The 23,793-nt window shown below is 36.0% G+C and overlaps 1 protein-coding gene across 4 annotated transcripts in view; it reads right to left on the minus strand.

Annotated features, from left to right (window-relative positions):
• Nucleotides 1-23,793, minus strand: part of Tmem117 (transmembrane protein 117) — a 453,899-nt gene that overhangs the window by 186,887 nt on the left and 243,219 nt on the right. For 3 of the 4 annotated variants that reach the window (XM_078014851.1, XM_078014852.1, XM_040280778.2), the window contains one exon: nucleotides 11,365-11,464. The exons of the other annotated variant lie outside the window; for it this stretch is intronic. In XM_078014851.1, coding sequence (XP_077870977.1) covers nucleotides 11,365-11,464 — 100 coding nt within the window. The remainder of the gene's footprint in view (nucleotides 1-11,364; nucleotides 11,465-23,793) is intronic. 4 annotated transcript variants of the gene reach the window in all.

Genomic DNA, 23,793 nt, shown 5'->3' on the forward strand with positions numbered 1-23,793 from the left:
TGCTAAGCGAGCACTCTACTACTGAGACACAATCCCAGTCCCCCCACATTTTTCTATCAACATTCGTGTCATGTGTCCACTTCCAGGTTCACGAACCCTGTTTTAAAAGCATAAAATAGGCATATCCTTTCCTTACCAGGCTGCAGCCACCACCGTGTGGAAGTTTAAGACAAACCTGATTGCCATGATGAATTCCTTTATAAAGAAGGATTAATGGGAGCCAAGAAGGATTTCCAAATGCTATAGCACCCAGAGCTGGCAGAAAATAATATGCTCAATCTTTGTGTCATGAGGGGTACACCGTCTCTTAAGTCTTGAGACTATATAAGAAGCACTTTTTCCTGGAGACATTTCTATGGGTACTTTACAAACAAGTGCATCCAGTGTCTCTGTGATTACTTCGGCCTGTCCCCTGAGAGCATGCCTGCCCCCAGCACCAGAGCTGTCCCAAGATTGGCAGATCTTGCTCAAAGATCTGGAGAGTGAGTGAACTGCAAGCCTCACAAGAAGGGGAGCAGAGAAACCTGCAGAGTGCTGTGCCCTCTGGTGCTAACAAGAAAGCAGGCACTAGGACTTGGTCAATAAGGGAATTCTAGTTCAGAGGAGGATTTAGTCATGGATGAGGTTAGCCTCCTCATTAATGTTGGAGGGGACTATTTTCTGTTGAACAAACTTGCAACCAGAAAAACAAATTACAAATTGGCACAAAACAGGAGTCTCTATCTAGTAACCCATGGGTAAAGTTTGTACCGAAGTTATATTCTACTTAGCATTAGTGGTATTTTTGCGTTAAATTGAAGACAGTGTCTCTTTGCAGGGAATACACTCTCTGGTTCAATACAGCATCCCTCACCATCCATACACACCGCTTTATCTCACACCAGATGTTTCACAAATTTACTAGATCAGCCTGGCCTTAGGGACATTTGAATTTGCAACTCTGGCATTTATTATTTATGCAAGTTTAACACAGAAAGACACTGTCACTCATTAAAATCTCACCACAAATTGATGACTTCAGATATCTGAAAGAAAGTTGGTAAGGTACAAATAGATCAAAAGAGTTGCAGGACAACTCCTGCACAGCAAGAGCATTCCCCAACCTGCAAGTCTCATGAGGGAATGTCTGTGACATGTTTACCATATGTAATAGAGCATAAAATTTACTCTCTCACTTATTTATTACAGTTCCATAGGTGTTTAGTATATACTTGGTAAGTGAATATAATAAATACATAGTGAGACCCTCAGTGGGGTTTGGAATACTAAAGGCTTAATTTAATAAAATATTTTAAATTATGCAGAGAGACAACTTATGAGCTTTGTCATGTAAAAAGATTTTGGAGGAAATGTTGGTTTGAATGGAGGCAAAAGGGTAATATCTTAGGAAATATATGGGCTAAAATAAAGTTGGATTATCCTCCAGTTAGTTAAAGAAGCTTTGAGCTTCACAAGTCCCTTGATACCACAGAAAGTGTTTTCTCCAAAATCTTTATGGTCTATATAGACAGTCAGTTGGAGATGTTGACAATTTTTGGAAAGATAGCAATGGCACTACAATACAGGCTTATGGAACTAAGAAAGAATGCAAAACAGATGCCAGGAATATTTATTCTATGGCATGTGTTTGTATTATCAAAATAAAGAACTTTTAAATATTTAGACCTGGTTGGGCAAAAAATTGGTTCATTTTACTAATTTTTTATTTTATCAAAATAAAATGCATTTTTTTAAAAACTCTGCACTTTGATTTGAAGAAATGCAAAACAAATCAACAAACAAAATGAAACAAAACCCTTCTATTAATTCTACCATCTCTAGTTGAAATAGAAAATTCCAACTAGAAATTAGTCAATTATAATAGAAGTCAAGGAAAAAAAGAACACAGATCTTGAAAATTCTTAGCTTTCTTTTTCTTACCAGTGGCTACAGATTCATAGTATCTTTTATGATGTATTTTTAAATCTTTAAAAGATACTGTTCTTTTCAATGAAAATAGATAACTTCTCTCCAGGTTTCCTGTTTCATCTGAGCATTTGACTCATTTAGGCACTGTTCTCACATATCCTCTGGTTAATAGTCAAAGCAAGAACAACTTGTAATTTCTAAATTAGCACATGTGGTGTCCTAACTTTCTTTTTGTGAGCCCTTGTCTATAGGATTAAAGAAATTATTGATGTGGACTTTATCTTCCATTTTAATTGATATCTTTGGGAATGGCAAAGGTATTTATTTGATCTTACACTTGACTAGTCTGTAATTAGAATTGCTTGCTTAACTGACTGCTCTGCTTGTACAATAGTATATTCAAAAAGCAACTCAGGATGCTTCATTTAGCATCTTGGTAGATTGGTGAGCTAGTGGACTCAGGTTTATCACAGGGTAAGATCTAGGACAAACCTTACATATATCAGCAGCCAGGGTAAAAGAAATCTCTTCATTTCCTAATCAGCCTTCAGATATATAGGACAGAGGAATATATATGCCAAACAGGGCTTTAAGAAACCTCTCAGGATTGAGGCTGTCACTCAGTGGTTAGAGCACTTGCCTAACATGTGTGAGCCTCTAGATTGAATCCCCAGCACTATAAAAGAAAAAGAAAGAAAAGAAATGCTTAACCATTTCTTATCAAAAAAAAAAAAAAAGTCTCCGATCATTCAAACTCTTCAATCACTTGAAACATGATGTAATAGCTTTTGTAAAGCAATAATGACAAAACATAAGTACAAGGTACTTCATTGCTATAAATTTCCTTTTGATGTTCATAGAACATTTAAATACAAATGCAACATACTCCATGAATATAAAATCTTTAGTACTTTCAAAATCCTTGAGGCAAACAACTGCTAAAGGATAGCAATTTCACATAAACAAGACACTTAGCACTTAAATAACCAGGAACTGCAGTATCTATCTTAAACAATGATAGTATAACTTATTCCTTCACTTTCTTTCAGTTCTAGGAAAATAGCATATTTGTCCAAAGAGAATCAGAATAAATAGCTGACTTTGATAAATTGAAAAGTAATAGTTTGGCTGTACATAATGGTAATATCACTTGCTAACTGAAAAGATATGCATTCTCCTCCCTCCATAGTATTATAAACTTCAGCAAAGTTAATTGACATGCTGGCAGAAAAAAAAATTTCAAACAAAAACCTGTGTATATTCCATGCCAAATTAAGATCTTCCATCAAATATTCCCAAGATAATTATTTAGCTTGGGAGGACAGCATAGCAGTTGAAAACTTGGAACCAGATGGTCTGGGTTTAAATTCAGTTTTTGCACTGACCACTGGTGTGACCTTGGGCAAGAGCAAAGCATTTAAACTCCCTTAGCCTCAATGCCTCCAACTGTTTTAAGGTTTTTTTAAGTGAGAAATTAGTGTATATAGAACATAAAGTCAATGATATAATGAAATGAGTATCAGATATTAATGTTAACTAAGATTATACCTTGAAAAAAGAAGCTACATACCTTTTTTGTAGTAGTTTTAGAAGTAACTATATTACTTTTCTCATTGTATATTGTTTTTGTTTTTTTTTATCTTTTTTAATACTTCCCATGGGCCTAGCTCTATTCTAAATATCAAGTGTATCTGTATACAGTGTGTATATATAATACATGTAAGCATTATTTTGCAGATATAATTATATTAATATAAATACTGTATATGCTTATATATAAGCAGTACTGCAAATAAAATACACTTGAAATAGCGTTTGGCTTACAGGAGGTGCTAAATAATAGGTAAACAAAATGATAAGGGGAGCAATTCAACTACTTATAAAAGAACTACAAAAGAAGCACATAGCTTCTTTTTAAAAATTCTGATCTGACCTAATATTAACAACCTGCCTCATTTTATCATAGCACTGACTCTCAGGGGAAAAATATCAAATATCAATGTCTTCTGGCATTTATTTAAACTTCTTCAGATAAATGATGGATACATGGTACTTTAATAGGTATAGAACATTATATTATGTTAGGAAAATCATAAACAACATGTGGGACAAAGGGTACACCTGCCCTGGAGGAAGTCTAAACCAAATAATAGAAATAAAGGATAATGGAATTGAAAGAGACTTAAACTGAGCTGAGAATGGGAAAGAAAAAGTGAATATCTCTTGCCTCTAGTGGGTATGCCTTTCCATAAGGCATGTCCTCCATGTCTTTTGTATTTTAATATACTCCAAATCAATACCTTTTCCTAAGTGTCTTTCATACTCTTAGTGCAACATATTCCATAAATTTTTAATAAATGAATATAAATTACATACACTACATACTATGGAATGTTTTGGTATTTTTGAGATACACTGAAGTTATAAAACATACAGCAAAAGCCAGAATTTTTGCTTCTATTCTTGAATATCTCTACACTATTTAATACACTTTTTTTACTCAAAATTCCTTTTTTTAACTTTACATCATACTCTATTTATGCTTTTGTAAAATTCAGGAGTCCTAAAAATTAAAAGACTCTTGATCATCATTTGTGATGCTATCTGAACATAGGAGGTCAGACCCTCCTGTCTTATTAATTTTTTAGTGGGAACTTATTATTTCGAAGGAACATGAAACACAAAGCTAAAATATTTATAGAGACATTAAAATATTTATACATGCAAAAGCAAAATGACCAAATTTAGTGCCCTCTATATTTCCTAATGAATAAAAAGGAAATGTAAAAAATAATTCCTCTCTTACATGCTTTGCTTCAGTCAAATGATCAAACAAACTGGCAATGCTGTTCTGGAAATTGTAGGTGCCATTAAGTTTACTGTCCTTGGGTTTCCTCTGCACACTAGTTCATATTGATGCCCTTTCCATACCCTTTTCACTTGCTCATGCTCTTCATTCCCCAGAGCACAGTATTCGCCTGGTTGACCAGGTCAAGGGCAGATTCTACCTAGCTCCATGACCCTGTCTTTGCTTTCCTATTTTACTTCATCTCCTTCCAGGTTTTCCTTAAGAGCACTTCTTCTGCAAGCCATGTGCCACCAAATCCGTGATATATTGTTTTTCTCCTAGGGAATCTCACAGAAAACAAAAATCTTAATAGAAAGATAATAAATCACTTAATCAAATGCTTAATCTAGTTTCATTTTCACTGTATAATGAAAGGTAACACACAAATTTTCCAAACATGGGGTTAACTAATCAGGAAGATGGCTGAAGTCCTGAAGTAGCTTCAGTGAATAGGCAGGAAAAGCAAATGAGGAAAAACTCAGAGTAATGTTTGGCTCTCAGGTCCAGTTCCAGTCGTTAAATACCTGGTTTGTACCCTTCCATTTGTCGTATCCACTTGTTCATTGAGTTTGCTCACTCTGCCCTTATAATCCATGTTTCACAGTTTAAATTATTTCCATCATAAAGTTCGGAAAAGCTATCATTGCCACTTTATTTCCAGCAATAAATCAAATTCAATTATGCTTTTTATTCTGTCATTTTGAGATCAGTGGAAGACAAATAATTAGAAAACTGGCATTGATCATAATATGAATTGTCAAGCTCAGTTCCAGACAGAATAACAAGCCAGATTTGATGTTGGTTATATTCCAAGTTGTTGTTCATTGATAAACTTAGCATTTGCAAAAGAGTCTGAAATACAGTGACATGTATATATTAGAAAAAAAAATTAATTCAATAAACTATTTTTTAATTTTGTGAGATAAAAATAACATAGATATTTTGTTCCTGTCTCCCTCCCTTCCTTTCCTCCTTCAAAACTGTATGATAAGCATGGAACAACAGAACATTTAGCACATTTTTAAACTGTATGTATATATAGTCATAAATTATTTTATTTTTAAAAATATTTAAGTTGGAAGGAATACTTTTTCTTTCAAACACCACAGAAGTTTTCCCTTCCTTGATTTTGTTCTAGATTGAAAATAAGTATTAACCAAGAAGGCGAATGAATAATTCTCAAATACATATCATACTTTAATTATCTCTGACACTCCACTGAAATTTTATCATCCAGTCTTAAGTAGTACTCTCTGATTTCAGGGACATATCTCAACCCAGCTTCCTTCTTCCCTAGAGCTGGGATTAGGACTATGCAATGACAGCAACAATGACTATTCAAGGAAAGTATAGCAGGATCTGCAAAGGTCCAACTGTGTTTTATACTCCTACCCTTTACCTGAAAGGATTGCATCGCCATTCTGGAACAATCATATTGATAATCTATTACATTCACTCAAGGCTATCACCGGTATGTGTCTTTATGGTTATGGAGATAAGTTTATCACAAACATACTTATCCTGCCTGGTGCCACATTGGGTGCTAGGAGTGCAGTTATGAATATGATTGGCATCACAACTCCCTTCAAGAAGCTTCTAGCTAAGGAAAGTTGGAGTTTTCAGATTGGCCTCTTATAAAACAGCCTTTTGAGAAAACAATAGCCCAAGATAAATATTAATTATAAAATCTCTCTGAAGAAATAGAAAATGTGTGACAAATAAGAAGGCAAAATATGTCACTTAAACATTTAGATAAATAATATAGTATTTATACATAAAATATGTACAGTTAAAATATTTCTAAAAATTGCTTTCTTCTAAAAATGCTATACTTGCTGGAGTCTCAAAAGAAATTATTAAGAATATTTGAGGGGCTGGGACTGTAGTAGAGTGCTTGCCTAGCATGCTTGAGGCACTGCGTTTGTCCTCAGCACCACATAAAAATAAACAAATAAAATAAAGGCATTCTTTCCATCTACAATTATCAAAACAAATTTTTAAAAAAAGAATATTTAGAATTTTTCTTGTTGTAACACAACTACCAAGGCTATGTCTTATTAATCCAAAGGCATTTCCACATGAAGGTATTGAATAAGCTTGTCTGGTTCTAATGAAACTCCAAGTTTCAAGGAAAAAAAACTGTTAAAATCATACACAATTTTATGAAAAAATTATGACAATTTTATCCTGAAACAAAGGTAAAACTGGTAAATAACTAAATTATTTTTGGTGTCTATGACATTGCTTTATGGTAGAATCTTTGCTGATAGCAGCACACATATGTTAAAACCCACATTTAATCCTGAGAATGACATGTCAAAACCAAGCAATGTTCTGTCACTGCTGGGAGTTGATATACATGGCATGTGGATTTCAGGATCAAGGATACTTCATGACTTCAGTGTTTACCATCCAAATTGTCTTCTTAGATTATGTTCCTATTTCTTCTTTGTATCCTCCTTACTTTACAAGAACCCCGAACCCCATCACTGACATGAGTCATACTAGTTGCCAGTTTAAGAGAAAAGCAACTAGAACAGGATGTATCAAGGGCAGGGGAAAGGAGATAGCATGGTAAAAATAAAAAGGAAGTGCCTTTTCCCTCTAGTATTAAATTTGAAAGAGAAGCAAGGGCTACCATGATGTCCACGGAGTCTCCTGCCACCTTAAACCTCAGTGGAGGATGAAGACAGAATGGCAAGCTGGAGACATATGCTGTGGAACCTGCTGACCTTCCTCCAACTCCTCCATGAATGGCCCAGGGCATGGGCACACACACAGACATGGATGTAGTAATGCAAGAGATGGCCTGTGTGCTTTTATGAGCATCTTCACATGCAGAGCTCCTTCTGCTCCTGCCAACATCAGAGGGTCAGTTTAGTGCTGGATCACAATGCTCCTCACTTTATGTATTCTTTGACCTTACTTGTATTAAAATCGATTTAACACAAAAACCAGTAACCCTAACCTGGCATGATATACTTCTGTCCTCTACATGGGGCTACTGAGAGCCAGCATCTGTCAGGATTTCTCAGGACATTGGATCTACTAGAGCTTGACACTTCGTATGAGAAGGCCAAAGATACTTCACAGATTGGTTGATATAAGCCTCATCTTTGGATCCCATTATTCAGTCCCAATATTTCTTTTAAACCATGGGAAAGCTTTAAATTATTTCCAAAAGAAGTAAAATCCTCCTTTCAAAAAAAAAAAAAAAGGCACCCTTTGAGTGTTAATGTAAATAGTCACTTGCTTTTCCAGGACAGGCACCTTCATCATTAATATTCATTTCATGATGAGAATTCTACACACAGATGAAGGTCAAAGTCACCTGAGACTCCTCTCATGAGGAAAATATTATTTTTAAAATGTTATCAATGCACACATATGTAGACGTATAAATATTTATGTGAAAACTTACTGCCCACTCAGTGAATAGAAGCGGGAATAGCAATGATGTGCTCTGGGAATCCTCCCTGTGTGACTGTACTTTCAAAGCAGAAGAGCTCGGTATTTCCTTTGCTGTTTGTTTCCCTGTGTCTAATGCGGAAAGGTCAATGTTTCATATCACATAAGCAAAAAAGCGACTCTGGATTCTGTTCCAGTTTACAGGAAGGAAAAGATGAGAGGCCTCAGAAGGCTAGGTGGCCTAAGATCATACTGGGAGGTTAAACCTAGAACACAATTTTCTTGACCCTCAATTCAGTCCTAGTTTTGTGGTAAAGCAATAATCTTGGGTGTGGGGAAAAAGGTATCAGGTTTGCTAGCAGAAATAGAAAGCATTACAATAGTGAATTTAGGATGGACTATGAAGTGTGGCCAGACCTTGAAGTGAGACCAAGACAACAGGCTGAACTGTGGGGTTCTTTGTATTCCTAACCACAAGAGATAACAGACAAGCACATGGCAGGAAATTCAACCAGGAAGAATTAAAGGTCTCTGATCAAAGCTGCATCCTGTATTTTCCTCTAAAGTCTGTCCTAGCAATTAAATCCTACCTTTTCATTAAAAAGGAAAAAAAATCCTAAAAAAAAAAAAAAATGGTAACCTGGAAATAGTGGCAGATCTGTATGTAGGATAAGAAACACTGTCTTGGAGGAAAGTTTGAGTACAAATTAGATCAAATTGGGTCACAAACCAATGATGATGTCAAAATGGGAAAAAAAATGGTTTATGTATCAACCTTGTCATGAGCCTATAAACTCAAGTGATTTCCTAAATCCTGATAGTCTGCCATTTCTCCCTGAACTTTTATCAGAGTAGCATTTGAGTAAAGTCAGGAAGCAATGTTCCATATCATCTCAGTTCACCTCAGCATTAGTAAGTGGAGGAAAACTCCAGACACTCTGGACATAGGCCTGTGGGGTGGGACTGTAAGGTTCCTGGGGCTCTGTATAAGGGTCAGGAAGCTTAGGCAGCATCAGGCCTAGATCAGTAACCAGCTCTTATATGTTAGTTAGCTTTTCATCACTGTGACCAAATGTCTGGTAAAAACAACTTAGAGATGTCAGAGATTCAGTCCACACACAACTAACCTCATAGTCCTGGGCCCAAGGTGAGTAAGGACATTATGGTGGAGGGGCATGGCAGAGAAAGGCTTCTCACTCATAGGAGCCAGTAAACAGGGAGTAAGAGAGCCTGAGGAGCCAACACCTGCCTACAATTACCACCCAGTAATCCGATGAAATTATTAATCCATCAATTGGTATTAATCCATCAATTGCATTAATCCATTCATTAGGTTACAGTTCTCATAATCTAATTGTTTCACATCTTGCATTCACACAGGAGTTTTAGGGGGACGCCTCATATCCAAACCATATTACCTTGCCATCACTGCAAAGGACCGGGACCAGCCAAAAATGTGAACAACAGCAATAAAACACTTTATATCTACCTTACACCTCAGCATTTTAAGTCCTGTCACAAGGCCATACATTTATTCTTTATATAAAACATGTAATACAGGTAAGAACTATTAAACTCATTTGAGGAATGTGCAAAATGGACCTCTGAAGATTGCATAGCATTTATGGATGATCAAACCATAGGTGGCAAAACCAGAGAATTCTAATTTTTGAACTCTTGATCTAGTTTTTTGGTTTTTTGGGTTTTTTTTTTAACATTTTAAATAAATTCACCGTACAGTCAAAAGTACAATCATAATTAATGCAGAAAATTTTCAAAAGACATTACTCCAAATTTCAAGGATATTATAATTTCCAGAGTTTATGTAACTTCTTCTAAACAACTTTTCCCAACAGAAATGGAAATTTTCATGTGAGGCAGCCTGGTCTCAATGTCCAGCCTCTTCCAGTTGCAATTTCTAGTGATTAAAAATAAATCATTTCTGTTCTATTAGCATTCAATCAGCAGGATAAGGGAAAGCTCAAAAGCAGACCATAAAAACTCTTTTGTGGTTACAGCCATGTGTCAATTAACCATGGGACTATGTTTTGAGAAATGTGTCTTTAGTTGATTTTGTTGTTATTTGAACACCATAGAGTGCACATCACAAACTTAGATGGTAGGGCCAACTATAAACTTAGCCTATGTGGTATGTACCATCATATATGCAGCCATAGTTAGCCAAAACATCATCATGCAGCCCATGATTGCACCTGACACTTCTCTTGGATAATCACTGGGCACAGGTAAGCTAGACTGTATTTCCGTTCCCTGAGAAACACCTGTTCTAGGTAAAAAGCAAAGTTATCAAGAGAAATGGCAGGGCCTCTGTTGTGAAGATCTACCTATGAACTCTGGGATGCATCTGTAGGGTCATGTCCACACCAAATCTTACTGGGGTCAGATATATCTTTCTTTTAGTAGTTCTCATTTTCAAGTGAATGGACTGACAAAGATAAACAATTGCATTTATGAAAGGTGTTGATACAGTGTTGTGTCTGTATGGGGTTATATTTTTTGCACTCTGTGATTCTCTCATAAATTTATAGAACCTAGAGCCTTTTAGCAATATACTATCTTCAAGTTTGATTAACACAATGGTAAAGAACAGAATTTACTGTGTTAACAACTGAACTTAGCATGAAATATGGATTGGCCTATTTGTTGTAGCCTTAAAATAATAAAGAGTAAAAATGCACACACAAAAAATATTGAAACAAAATTCTCAGAACTCTTAGTTACAATAAGTTAGTAGGTTCAAAGAGGAAAATAAATATAGAGATCTATTTTTTTAAGTCCTTAAAAAATATTTCATATGGTCTTGAGACAGGCCAGACCATAATTCTTACCTGAAAATTATACCAAAAAAAAGTCTTCACAATACAATTTAGAATTTTGCAAGAAAGAATTTTCCTTTAATTTTAGGAACACCTATATGTTTGTATGTTCAAATAGTGTGTGTGTGTGTGTGTGTGTGTGTGTGTGTCCCTGTGGAAAGCCATCATTAATATTCAAATTGCACTAATTTTTTTTTCTAGGTCCACAGATATTTCATATAATCTCTGGACTTATCTATACTCATAAGTTTGTTCTACTCAAAAAAGAAATAATTGTTCAAACCATCAAAAACAGTGTCTTTCCAATATTAGGAACACATCTTCTGTCTTAGTTAGAAATGGGAGAAGTTAAAATTGTCTTACCATCCAAGCTGTGACAAAGTCCCCCATCCAGGTCCCTACTGCAGCTAATTTCATGAAACTTTCATTGCGGATGCCCATATAGTCTGTAATGATATATGCTCTGTGGAAACAAACACACAAAACATTGCCCGGACTCAGAGAGCCATCTAGTCAAAGCTTTTTAGTTCAGCAACACACAAAGGGACGTTCCCTTGGGTCTCAACAAGCTACCTTGCTTTGGTCTCACCACATATGCTTTTATATTTGAAAGGCTGGGAAGAGCTCTGAAGGTGTCTGGGTCAGCTTCAATTAGATTTGAAGGCTGATTGTGGCTCTAGCAATTATCATGTGCATTTCACATTTGAACTGCAAGACTAGCAAAAGCTTTTGAAAAAATCAAACAGAAATACTCAGCAAAGGCATCATTTCATGCTCACTCAAGTCTGAGTACAGCAGAAACAATTCCTGAATTAGATAGCTTGAAAGGGGAGAGGAGAGCTAAGTTAGCTGCAGTTGTGTCAATTCAAAAACTACTAAAAAGGTGCTAGGCTAGGCTTTTATACTTATTAGAATATTGAATTTTATCACTTTATTTTTGTATATTTAATTCATGTTTGCTTGAGATAACACCAATTCATATTCTTCACTACTCAGAGACAGATTTAAGGAAACAATAGATCATTAAATACCATCATTAATAAGACCACAGTGTCATTTAGTAAGCATTTTCTTTTTCAATTTTCTCATATACTAATTTTTACTAATTAAGTGTTATTTTCCCACTTTGTGATTTCTTAGAGAAAACTGGGAATCCAGAGTTCACTTAATTGGCCCAATCAATAATACATAACTAATGAATGGTTGCTAGGATCAATTTTCTCTTCCTTCCTTTTTTATTAAAACTCAGTTACTGTTTGTTTTTTTTTCCTTTCTCAACTCAGATTGATTTTTACTTTAAATTGTGTTCCTTTTGTTATAAATTATAGTTACACAATTTTCAGTATTAACTTTGATTATTCTTAGATTAATTTTATAATAGATAATAATATGTTCCTTTTTTCCTATTGAAATTGTGAAAATGCAAGTTTTTCAAGTTAATAAGAGGTAAATTATTTCTAATTCAGTTGTGTCCCCTCCAACACAGAGTTTTTCAGGTTCTTTCATTACCTATATAACAAATATTCTGGATAATGTTCAGAATAATATCAAGATTTGAGAAAAATTTCCATACAAGGAGGCAATATTAAATTTTATTTAAATGCATATAATTTAAATTACTACCAAAATAGTAACCAGAATGTTTCACTTAATAGCAAAGGTAAACTCATAAACTCTTAAAGCAATTCTTTTTCCACAAGTTTCATTCACCTACCTTGAAAGGTCTATATAAATGTGTTATGGTCACAACCACAAATTTGGGGTCTCCAATTCCATGGATCTCCATAATAGCAAAAAAATGTATAACTACCATAAATTGCATGCTTACACTGTGCCCTTTAAAAACAGTGACTCCATCAATTTTGATGTAAGTACAGTAAAAGGTACTTATATCAAAGTACCTTTACCTATTACAATTTCACATAAATGAAATTGAAGTTTAGATAATCTTTGCAATTTTGCTCATGGTAAGCATATAGTATATGGACAGGACTGGAATTTAAACTTGATTGACTCTCAAATATAGGCACTTAACCAGTATTACAAGTATTAGTGAAGATGTAAAAACACACAGAATATATATTCCCCCCAAACCCTTGCACTGGATATTTTAGTCAACAATCAAGACAAAATTCCCTTGAAAATAAGTTATGAGAGGAAATAACAGTAGCCTGCAGAAGCTTCAGCTCTTCAGAGTTACCATCATGTCTTGGACTCATTTTAGGTTCCAAGTTAAGTAGCTGCTTTTGCTTGGAACCCCCTAGTTAACTAGGACATCTTGGTATTAGTCCATTCAGTACCATGATCACAAAACAGCTCTGAGGAGTGACTTCAATGTACTATAGAATATTGGCACTGGTAACTGTCCAGCTCTTTCAGTTTCACCTATTTTGAAGAACTTGCTCAATGTCACTTTTCTATCTGTCTACTTTGTCAATGAATTCTAGAACCATTAGGATCAAATGAAAATGTTATTATACATTCCTTGTGGTTGTATCAATATGTATAAGAGAAAAAGCATCATTCTTTTATTTCAATATCTAAAAATATGGATGGGCTGGATATGTTTGCAAAAGATCGATGATCAAGCCAAGGACAAAAAAAAATCTAAATAAAATACAAAAATTACCCACCCAAAATTCTAAAAGGCACCCAAGATTTGATAAAGCAATGAGGACTAGAAATAACATGACACTAGATTGAAGAGAATTATGGAAAAAGTTAGAATCATGGAAAGGCTAGCTATAGTTTTGATAGACACACTTGCTAATTCTACATGCTTGGCAAGAGGTTAACAATCTGAGCTTCACCTGGGCAGAGGATAGTCTCATGATCTGGAAAAACAATATTGGTAACTTAAGAAAACAATATTATAGAAAGAAAGGAGGACCCAGAGGAGAAGATGACCTACAGTTGGTTTGCCTTTCAAGACATTTGCCATATTCTGAATTTGGGGGAGGAGACTATCAGACTAAGTATAAGTCTCAAAAAAAGCACTATGGAAACTGGGAACAGTGGTGCTCACCTGTAATCCCAGCAATTGGAAGACTGAGGCAGGAGAATCCCAAGTTCGAAGCCAACCTTGACAACTTGGTGAGACTCAGTCTCCAAATAACAAAACAAAACAAAAAGGGGCTGGGGATATAGCTCAGTGGTAGAGAACACCTGGGTTCAATTCCCAGTTCAGCAAAATAAAAAATAAAAATAAAGTATGTGGAGGTTCAGCAACTTCACTGTGCTGAGGAGACTATTATAGCTCAGAACTTTCCAAGAGTGTGATCCAAGAGAATAAGGGTTGTGGACGGCTAGAAGAAAGCACAGAGGGACATACCCTTGATAAAAGCCCAAATCAGTCCTTTCCCAGTCCATTCTATGACAGATTATAGTGTCAGCTTCTGCTCTTTTCCCCCAACAGAGGAACGAGTGAGCTTTTTCTAGAAAAATAAAATATATTCTAGATCTGATATAAATTTTTATACAGGACATCTGTCAGCCATTCAAAAATTACTATGAGGGGGCTGGGGATGTGGCTCAAGCGGTAGCGCGCTCGCCTGGCATGCGTGCGGCCCGGGTTCGATCCTCAGCACCACATACCAACAAAGATGTTGTGTCCGCCGAGAACTAAAAAATAAATATTAAAAATTCTCTCTCTCTCTCCTCTCTCACTCTCTCTTTAAAAAAAAAATTACTATGAGGTTAAGAAATAGGACCATATCACAAGAGGAAAAAAAATCTAAAGCAAGATAATAAGTTTCAGGCTATTTTGTTCAAGGATGAATCCCCAGTGCCTAGATCACTGCTTGCATATACTAAGTGATTAGCAAACATTTGTTAAACTTCTAAATTAATGGAGTGACCAAATTATTCATATTTATTTCCATATGACATGAGTAGACCTATGTACATTAAACCCTAGGAATATAAATAAAATGGGATTGAATCACAACGAAACTTTCCCATATAAAAAGACCTTAAGTTTTAAATTGTTTGATGGGTTGTTCACTTTACTTCCCCAAAGACGTTTGTAACTCTTTGCTATCCTATGTTCACCTAGGATGACAGGACAACACAAATAAATTATTCTTTCCTCTGGCTGTGAGCACATGATAAGTTCTAGTTGCTATAACAATGCAGATGAGATAGCATGGATAATTTATGAAATAACTAATGTATTGAAAAGTGAACAGTGATATATGAAGACTAGTAGTTATTCTTTGCTGCTTCAGATAAATATGAGGATGAGTTATTAATATGCAAACTTGTCATAAAAATTTTCAACTCCTATTTCATTGATTTGCATGTCTATTAACATTTAACAATAATTCCCAGTTGGATTGTAAAGGACAGTGTATGTATATTTTTTATCAACCAGTTTGAATATCACATGAACTTTAAGAAAGTGAAGTTGTAGAGCTGCACATACACATGGGTTTGGGGAAGTGATTCAGGATTAAATATTTGCTAGGAGGCACTGTTAAAACTTCAGTTTTGTTCGTCACTTCAGTTGAATATTTCAACTATTCATATGTCTTTTGGTTGTTTTTATTTGCACTTTAACTATTATTTCTACTATGCATAGATTTAGAAAATAATGCAGATCTACCAGCCTTTCAGGTAAATATCAATCATTAATACAGTCTTTAAAGATGCTAAATAAATTTCTTCATAGGCTAAAACTTCAGTTTTTATTCTTCCTTAAGACTTCAAACTTAACTGTCAGGTCCATAACAAATGTGTGGAAACTGCAATATATAGGATCTGGAAAAGGTTAATAATCATCGGAACAACTCAACAACATGAGCAAGTAACTTTCACCCCAATTGAGACCTATGTGCTAAATGACTAAACTAAACAGACTCTAACATGAACTAAATAATAAAACTATAATATTATGAATTGGTCTTATGGGTGAGAGTCTTGATCATTAACAATAAAAGTTTCATTTCACTTCAGTCTATTACTCATACCTAAGTGGATGTCGTCAATGCCAGGTGATTTAGGGGTTGAATCTCTGAAAGTTTAACAGGAGGCAGTAAACATAGATCACCAAACCAATATGGATTCATGCTTCACTGAAGATCCATCTGTGGCCAGCTGGATTCATAATGTCACAGCTGTCTCTCCCAGTCATGTTTGGGCAGCATAAACAAGACTGGGGGCTTCATATACAAGTAAATCATGGGTAAGGAGTTGACGTACGTGAGAAAAGTCCTGCATTGAACACAGTGAAACTTACACAAAAACTCTTTAGTATTCTTAACACATGGAGGTAAAAAAATTTCACTACAAAATGTCGATGATTGTTGGGGACCATATTTTATCCCCTGTGAACTGAGGAACAAAATCTAAAGCAAGATAAAAGGAGTCCAGAAGCAGGGAGAAAATTCAAACAGACTGATTCTTTTAAAGAAGGTAAGAAGAAACAAGAGAGACCAAGGGGGATGTGGGAGTCTAATTGCAATGTCTGCCTGAGACCTGCACTCCTACTTCTTGAATTCCAGGGGGCACACCTGTTACTACAAGTAATCATCACCTTTGAACCCTATCTTTGTCCTTCAGCTGACTTGACTGATTTTCTATTAGTACCAATGAAAAGTGTTAACTATTTACCATGGAAAAGATATTACAATCTACAAATGTGGTATTGAATATGTTGTTCAATTTTAACAATACTTTTATCCCTTTTGAGAGGAATATCACTAAATTGAATGCAAGAAAAGAGTCACTAGTGTAGTTTATAGACTGAGTCTGGTTTTCATTATTCCCCACAAGAACAAGGATAAATATATATGTGTCCGTCCTTTATGGCACTGCCCAAGGCAATAGGGAGGCTTGTATTTACCTTAACAGATTCTATATGTGTGCTTAAGTTTGGAATAGTGCGCTCTTCCTCAATTGAAAATGCTTCTATATGCTCTAAATGAGAAAAATCTATTAGAATGTGTCTCCATTTTGAAATATGTGGGGCAAACTAGGAGCGTATGTCAAATGAGTGACAGTAAGTGAAGTATCTGTGCCTTGAATAGATAAAAAGCTAGATCAAGAGTTCAGATCTCTCAGCTAGCTAATGCAAATGGAGCTTGATTTTGAAATAAAAATTTGTTGAAAAAAGACAAAGACAGATAATGTGTAGCTTGGAGAGAGTGAAGGCTACATTTCTGACAGATCAAACATTTTTATAAGTCTCATACAAAGTGTCAGAAGAAGGTAAGAGAAGATCAGAATAATCAGACATCATATAGCATTGTGGAATACACTGAAGACAGCAGTATAGGAACTTGGGAGAGCATTCATAGTAGTGAGTCTGACAACGACATAAGAGTGACCTAGGATAGAAATGCAGGACTTTGAAGCATCTTCTCTTACGGTGCTCAGCTCTCCCTGAACTTGGTCCTTCCATGTAAGGACTCCAAAGCCTGCGGGACATCTTTTTAGTCAGATAATGCCTTATTATTATCAAATGCCTTCAAATTAGGAGAGATGGTTCTTATTGCTCCATAAATTTGTTCTGCAACATTACTAATTATATAGCTTCGTTTGAGTTAACAGTAAAGAATTTCATGCTCTGCTTTTGCATGTGTACTTTACAAGCTTCACCACACCAGCTCACAGTTAAAAAAAAAAAAAAAAAAAAAAGACAGAGTGAAAGCTGCATTACCACTTACCCTGTGAAAATTTCAGATCCATGAAGTTCCTCCCAAATAATTCATTCAGTTTTCTGAGACTAATTTTTTATGCCGTTGGAGCTAGTACTTTTAGCTCCCACAGAACTAGTTGTCTCTTTTACCACTTACTGTAATAAAGTCCTGTTGGTACTGAGGCCCAATGTGGTTCCAAAGATTCTCTTTCCTACAGATCTCTACCTAAGACCCTCCTCATGTTGTCAATATGTGTGCCAAGACCAATCTAGGCCAACAGCAATGAAGACAAAATTCTAATACTGCAACCAGTGCCACCCTTGTAAATTTTAAGGTCAGCGTCTGTACACCACATCACTTCACCTGCCTGTGCCACCATAACCCAATATCAAAAGTTCTGATGTACTGCAGTCTCAAATTCCTACAAAGACTATGGACAAATGCCTCTTTTGACTTTTACTTTTTCTTGTACAATAGCTTCTTACTTTCACATTCAGGTGTGAGTCAATGGAGCAGGTGTAAAATAGATTCTGTTTTATTTATAATAATATCTTTCTTTCAGTACCTGCTCGTTGTCTTCAAACCGGATATCCTTGCTTCAACCCTCTCTCAGATTTAATTCCCCAGGAGATTCTTTGGTGCCACATGTAAACATCACTCTAAAGGCACTTTCACATGTCAACTTGGTCAAGTGAGAAATTATGTTTCCCTCCTCTAGACTCTACCAAAATGACAGTACAGGAATAAAACATAAATAAAAGAATAAACCTGCAGAGTAGGCAAAGGCATGACAGATGATGGGAAATTTTAATAAAATGTTAGAAAGCTGATTGAGGCATGGTTAAGGGAATAATTTCAGCTTCTCTGTTGTAGTAACTCTTTCTGGGGTATGTATTAAAAATTAAAAAAAAAGCTGAATTTTACCTCTGGACCTCAACAATGCTCAGGGACTGGAGGCTTGGTATTTCTGAAGGGTGAAGGAGAGAAAGGATGGACCTTCTCAGAAGGATCAGTAGAAATGTTACGTGGTGAGTTATTAGGCCACCAGGAACCCTGCTCTAGCCAATGAAAGAAGAACGACTTTCATCCCACCTAGTTTCTAAGATTGGTTTATCTATCTCTACAGATCCATATATACATGTATATATAGTTGTTTATATAGATCTCCACGTGTATAGATCTTACAGGGATAGATAGCCAGATCAATCTGTAAGAGTTCCACTATCCACTGTGCTGTTTGTCTGGGTTGATATTTGTGGGGAGCCATCCGTGCACTGTGCATGCACTAAATCCACCACCTAGAAGCCATTGGGTAGGAAAGTCTGGTGCTGGGTACTCCCAGTAGCATCCCTGCTGGTTTGAGAATGCTGGATTCATGTGACTTCCTACCTAGCTCCAACAGAGGTTCTGCACAGCTCAGGAGATGGGGTGACCCATTAAGAACTGAACAGCATGCTTACCCCTACCCCTATCCTGTTTTGTCGTGAAGAAGTTCTTATGGATCCCTTTTAATCTGTACTGCTATAAATAAAGCAAGCGCAGGCTCCTTTCATTGTTAGAAGCTGCACCCCTCTGGTCAGCTTTGCTGTTGCTGCCCCTGCTCTGAATACATATTTCTGGTCTCTGGTGTTTACTTTATGGTACTATTTTCCTAGCTTTTATTTTGCAGCTAACCCATCCCTCCAGCGGGAACCCTTTCCTTTGCCCACACGGGAGGTGAGTGAGAGAAAACAGAAATTCATCTCAAAGAAAAACTTATAAGCTTTCCCCAAAGGCACATTAACAGCTGAGGGTCCCCCAGTGAAATGGCCAAATCCCCACAATCACAACCTCTGTCCCTCAGTTCTCACTCATCAACAAGCATGTCCATGCACTGAACTTTCCAACCATCTTTTGTTGCCCACACTGAAATATGAGCAGACTTCAGACATTTCCATATATTTGAGGAAAAAATTCAGAAGGGGGAGAAAAAGCTCAAAACTAAGCGAAACCAAGGAACTTAGAGGAAAAAAGTAGTACAGAAAGCAAAGAAAAATTGTGAGGACAGAATAAAGATATTTTTTAGTACGGTAAAAGCAAAATTCAGTTATATATTGTCTACAAAAAGTAATCTAAAACTAAGGCTACCTAAAGGTGAAAAGTAAAATAGTAAAGACAATATACAAACAATAACAAAAAGAAACTGATGTAGTTTTATGAATATTAATATTTAAAGGCAAATAATATCATGGATGAATAGGAGCCATCCTAAAACTAAATGTTTCAACTCATCAGGAAGATAGAATATGTCCTCAAGATATGTAAATTAAAATAAATCAACAAAAATTATAAGGAAAATTCACATTAAAAATGTGAGATATCAATAAAATTCTCTCAGTAGCCAATGGAACAAGAAGTCAAAGGTGTGGGTGTTGGGGCATAAAGGATTTGAATAAGAGGATTAACAAACTATCTAATGAACAAAGAGTAATTCACGAACACACTTGGTCCTATGAAAATGTGTAAAATTGATCATTCCCTGACAAGACTGAACCAAATATAAGTAGGTACAATTAATCCATGTGAAAATGTAAAAGTGGTATTACTAAAGATACTGCAGAAATTAAACAAGCTAAGTGTGCATATTAAGAAACTTTATGCCAATAAAAATGAAAATTTAGATGAAACTGACAAATTTATAGAGACAATAGAATTTACAATAATGTACACAGGAATAAAAAAGAACCAAAAATAGATCCGCAATTATTCACATAACTTAATCTGTAATCAGAAACTTTCCCATTAGAAAAACCGAGGCCCAGATGTGCACATAGGCATCAAAAGAAATATGCAGGAATGTTTATGGCATCATTATTTATAACAGTATGAAACTGGAAACAATTCAAATGTCTATCAACAGAAGAATGGATAAATATATTATGGCATAGTCATACAATGGAGATGATTTAACAATAAAAATGAACAAATTATTGTTAGACAAAGCCTAGACAGATCTCAGAAACCATTGTACAAAAGAAACCCAACAAAAGAAAAGAGAACATATTGTATAATTACAAATATATAAAGCTCAGAAACAGACAGAACTAAGTAATGTTGGAGACCATATTACAAATGGTAAATCTATGCAGCAAAGCAAGAAAGTGAAAAAACAAAAAATAAGACAGTGGTAGCTTTGGAGGGAGAGGTTTATTATTAGAAAATTCAGCCAGAAGCTTTTCAAATACTAGAAATTTTTCATTTACCATTAATGGTGACAATATGGTAGTCACTCAATAACATTTTATAATAATTCACTTTGTTATAATTAAGCTGCACATATGCATTGCATGTATTTTAATGTAGGTATATTATTTCTACTTCCAAATTTTTTTCAAAAAAAATAAGCAATCTATTAGCATAGTAGAAGCTCCAGAAATAGTAGCTATTCTTATCATTTTGTGGTAGAAACACTGAGGCAATAAAAGATCAACATAGCTTTTTAGAAGAAAATTATTTTGATGTTGAATTGGAGGTTGCTCTAAAGGGAGGTGTAGGAACGACAGAAGATTCCAGAAGTCTGCTTCAGCCTCTGCTTATTGGAGCAGTGCAATCAGTGACATATCTTAGCTAGAACAAGGACAAAGGTAAAGGAATAATAAAATATGAAGATTAAAATTAATGATTTAGTAAAGAGAATTAGGTGCCTACAATGTAATTTAGCCCCTACTTTAAAGCCTATAGACAATTCAAATTTAGAAATTAGATCATTTGAGCTTCTTCCATAAGGTACAGCATTTTAAACATCTTTCTGCTTTTTCACTGATCATGCTTCTTGGTGTCCTTAATAGACAAGTGATAATATAGTTGCATTCCAGTGCTACCATTTTTATGTACACTAATGCCTGATAAGGTAGAAATGAAGTCAAGTGTCACTTGAAAAACCCATAAAAATGTATATCTACTTTATATATCTCAAAGGGTAAAGTAGGAAGTCACCTCGAGGCAAATTCCCTCAGTTTCACAAAGAATCTTCAAGTAACTTTCCAGTAGCTCTCTGGGTTAAGGTAAGAGTCACCAGGGAAGGGGAGTAAGAAAGGGTGCAATGCACTTCCATAAATCTAGCATAGCTCTCTAAGACACTTGTAAAGCTGATCAGCAGGGAGGAAGCATGTAGATCTGCTTCCCAAATGGGAAGCATGGAGACTTGCTGAGGAGGACCCCAGTGGTAAGGAAGAATGATGAGACCCCTCCAAACAAAGCCCGGAGAGTGCAGGGCAGGCCTAGCCCTTGGTCCATTTACCAAGGGGAATGGGTGGAAGAGCTGTTTTCAGCACCTGGTGTGATGAGTGGAAGCTCTTCTGAACTCAGCCATGGCGGGATTTAGAGACTCCATTGTGGTCTATGCAGGTTTTGGGCTAGGGAAGGAACTATTGCTTGGTGGACAGAAGTGCTTACAACAATGCAGTTGCAGCTATAACAGCAACACCATATAGCAGTCCTGAAAAGACACATGTGAAGAACAATCAGATGGCATAGATTTTTCTTTACCTGCTATTTGAAAAACATAGACTCAATGACTCTATATTGAACTAGGTCAAGGCATCAAGTTTAAGGTTGATTGGGCAAGTAAAACTTCAAAAGGATATTGTACTCCTTGGTAGAGAATACAGGTAGAACTAATTAGAAAGGTTAAAATATATCAAGCCCAAATTTGTATCTTGATTTTGTGAAGCATTATATATATCACCAACATATGATGCCAGAGATTTCTGCACAGTCAGCCTAAATCTGCTTGGCATACATATAATCCCCCATAAATACTGACAGTATAGGTTTTTGTAGCAATTAAAGGTCTGTCTGGGGATTTCGCTTTAGGAAATGCAGGTTTAAGGAGCTTCAGAATATACCCTGCCCTGAAAGACTGGCCACTTAGGCTGCCTCCCAGCCTTCCTGCAACTTGACATTAAGGCCACTGCTTATCCCTGAAGGAGGGAGCCAGATAGTTATTCATTCTTTCAACTATATTGATTGAACATCTCCTATATGCTGGAAACTGTGCTAGATGCTGGGAATACCAAGATAAATAAGCCATGGTCATTACCATTTAGCAAATGAAAAAAGAATTGCAAACAAACCAGCAAGCCCTGGTGGAAAATGCTATGCACGAGAAGAGAAGCAAGGATGAAAGATGCCTAATTCTTCCAGTGTGAGGGGGAGGAGCAGGGAGAAGAGAAGGACTCACAGAGGGGGGAAAAGCATTTGAAGTACAAGGAAATAGTTCTCCAAAGGAAAAGCAGGAGGGCATGCTACAGGGAGCAGCGAGGGCAGCTCTAGGCTGCTTCCGGAACGCCCAGGGAGACAGGCAGGTGACTCAGGAGGCAGAGGCTCTGCCTTAAGGAAGCTTGCTTTTTAAAACTTCATAGAAATGGGAACATTAGAAGGACAAGCCCCACTCTCCTACCATAGCATCTACCTGGATGTTTTCTATTTCATATCTGTAATATGCTTTTCATTAAGGAAACTGTCAGTAAGGGGTCTCCAGAGAAACAGAACTAGCAGGTGACGGTGGATGGCTAGGTGATAGGGGACACAGAGTGTGAGATGAAGCCACAACACCTACATGAAGATAAAGCGATTTGTTTTAAGGAATTGGCTAATACAATTTGGGGGCTGACCAGTCCACAGCCTGTAAGGCAGGACAGTAAGCTGGCATTTCTCAGGCAGGAGCAAACATTGTCGTTTTCAGTTAAGTTTTCTTCTTTCTCTGGGAAACTATTTTTTTTTTTTTTGCACCAAAATCTGCCAAATCACTGGATGAGGCAAATTCACATGATAAGAGTAGGCTCCTTTCCTTAAAGTCATCTGATTATAAATGTCATTCATTTCTACAAAACATCTTCACAGCAAAATTGAAATGAGTGTTTAATTAATAACTGGGTACCCCAGCCTAGCCAAGTTGAATCCTAACTAACTACCAGAGAAGCCATGTTAACAAATTTACATTTAGATCTATTTGTTTTACATCTAAAACTATAAATCCCTTTGACATCTGAAAAAAATTTTAAAATCCCTGCAATCCCAAATTTAAAATTTATCAGAAGTTCTATAACATCACCTCCACTTTCCCCAACACATACACGCACACACACACACACACACATACACAATGGTACCC

Source organism: Ictidomys tridecemlineatus, chromosome 6, assembly GCF_052094955.1.
Source record: "Ictidomys tridecemlineatus isolate mIctTri1 chromosome 6, mIctTri1.hap1, whole genome shotgun sequence".
In the NCBI taxonomy this organism is placed as follows: domain Eukaryota; kingdom Metazoa; phylum Chordata; class Mammalia; order Rodentia; family Sciuridae; genus Ictidomys; species Ictidomys tridecemlineatus.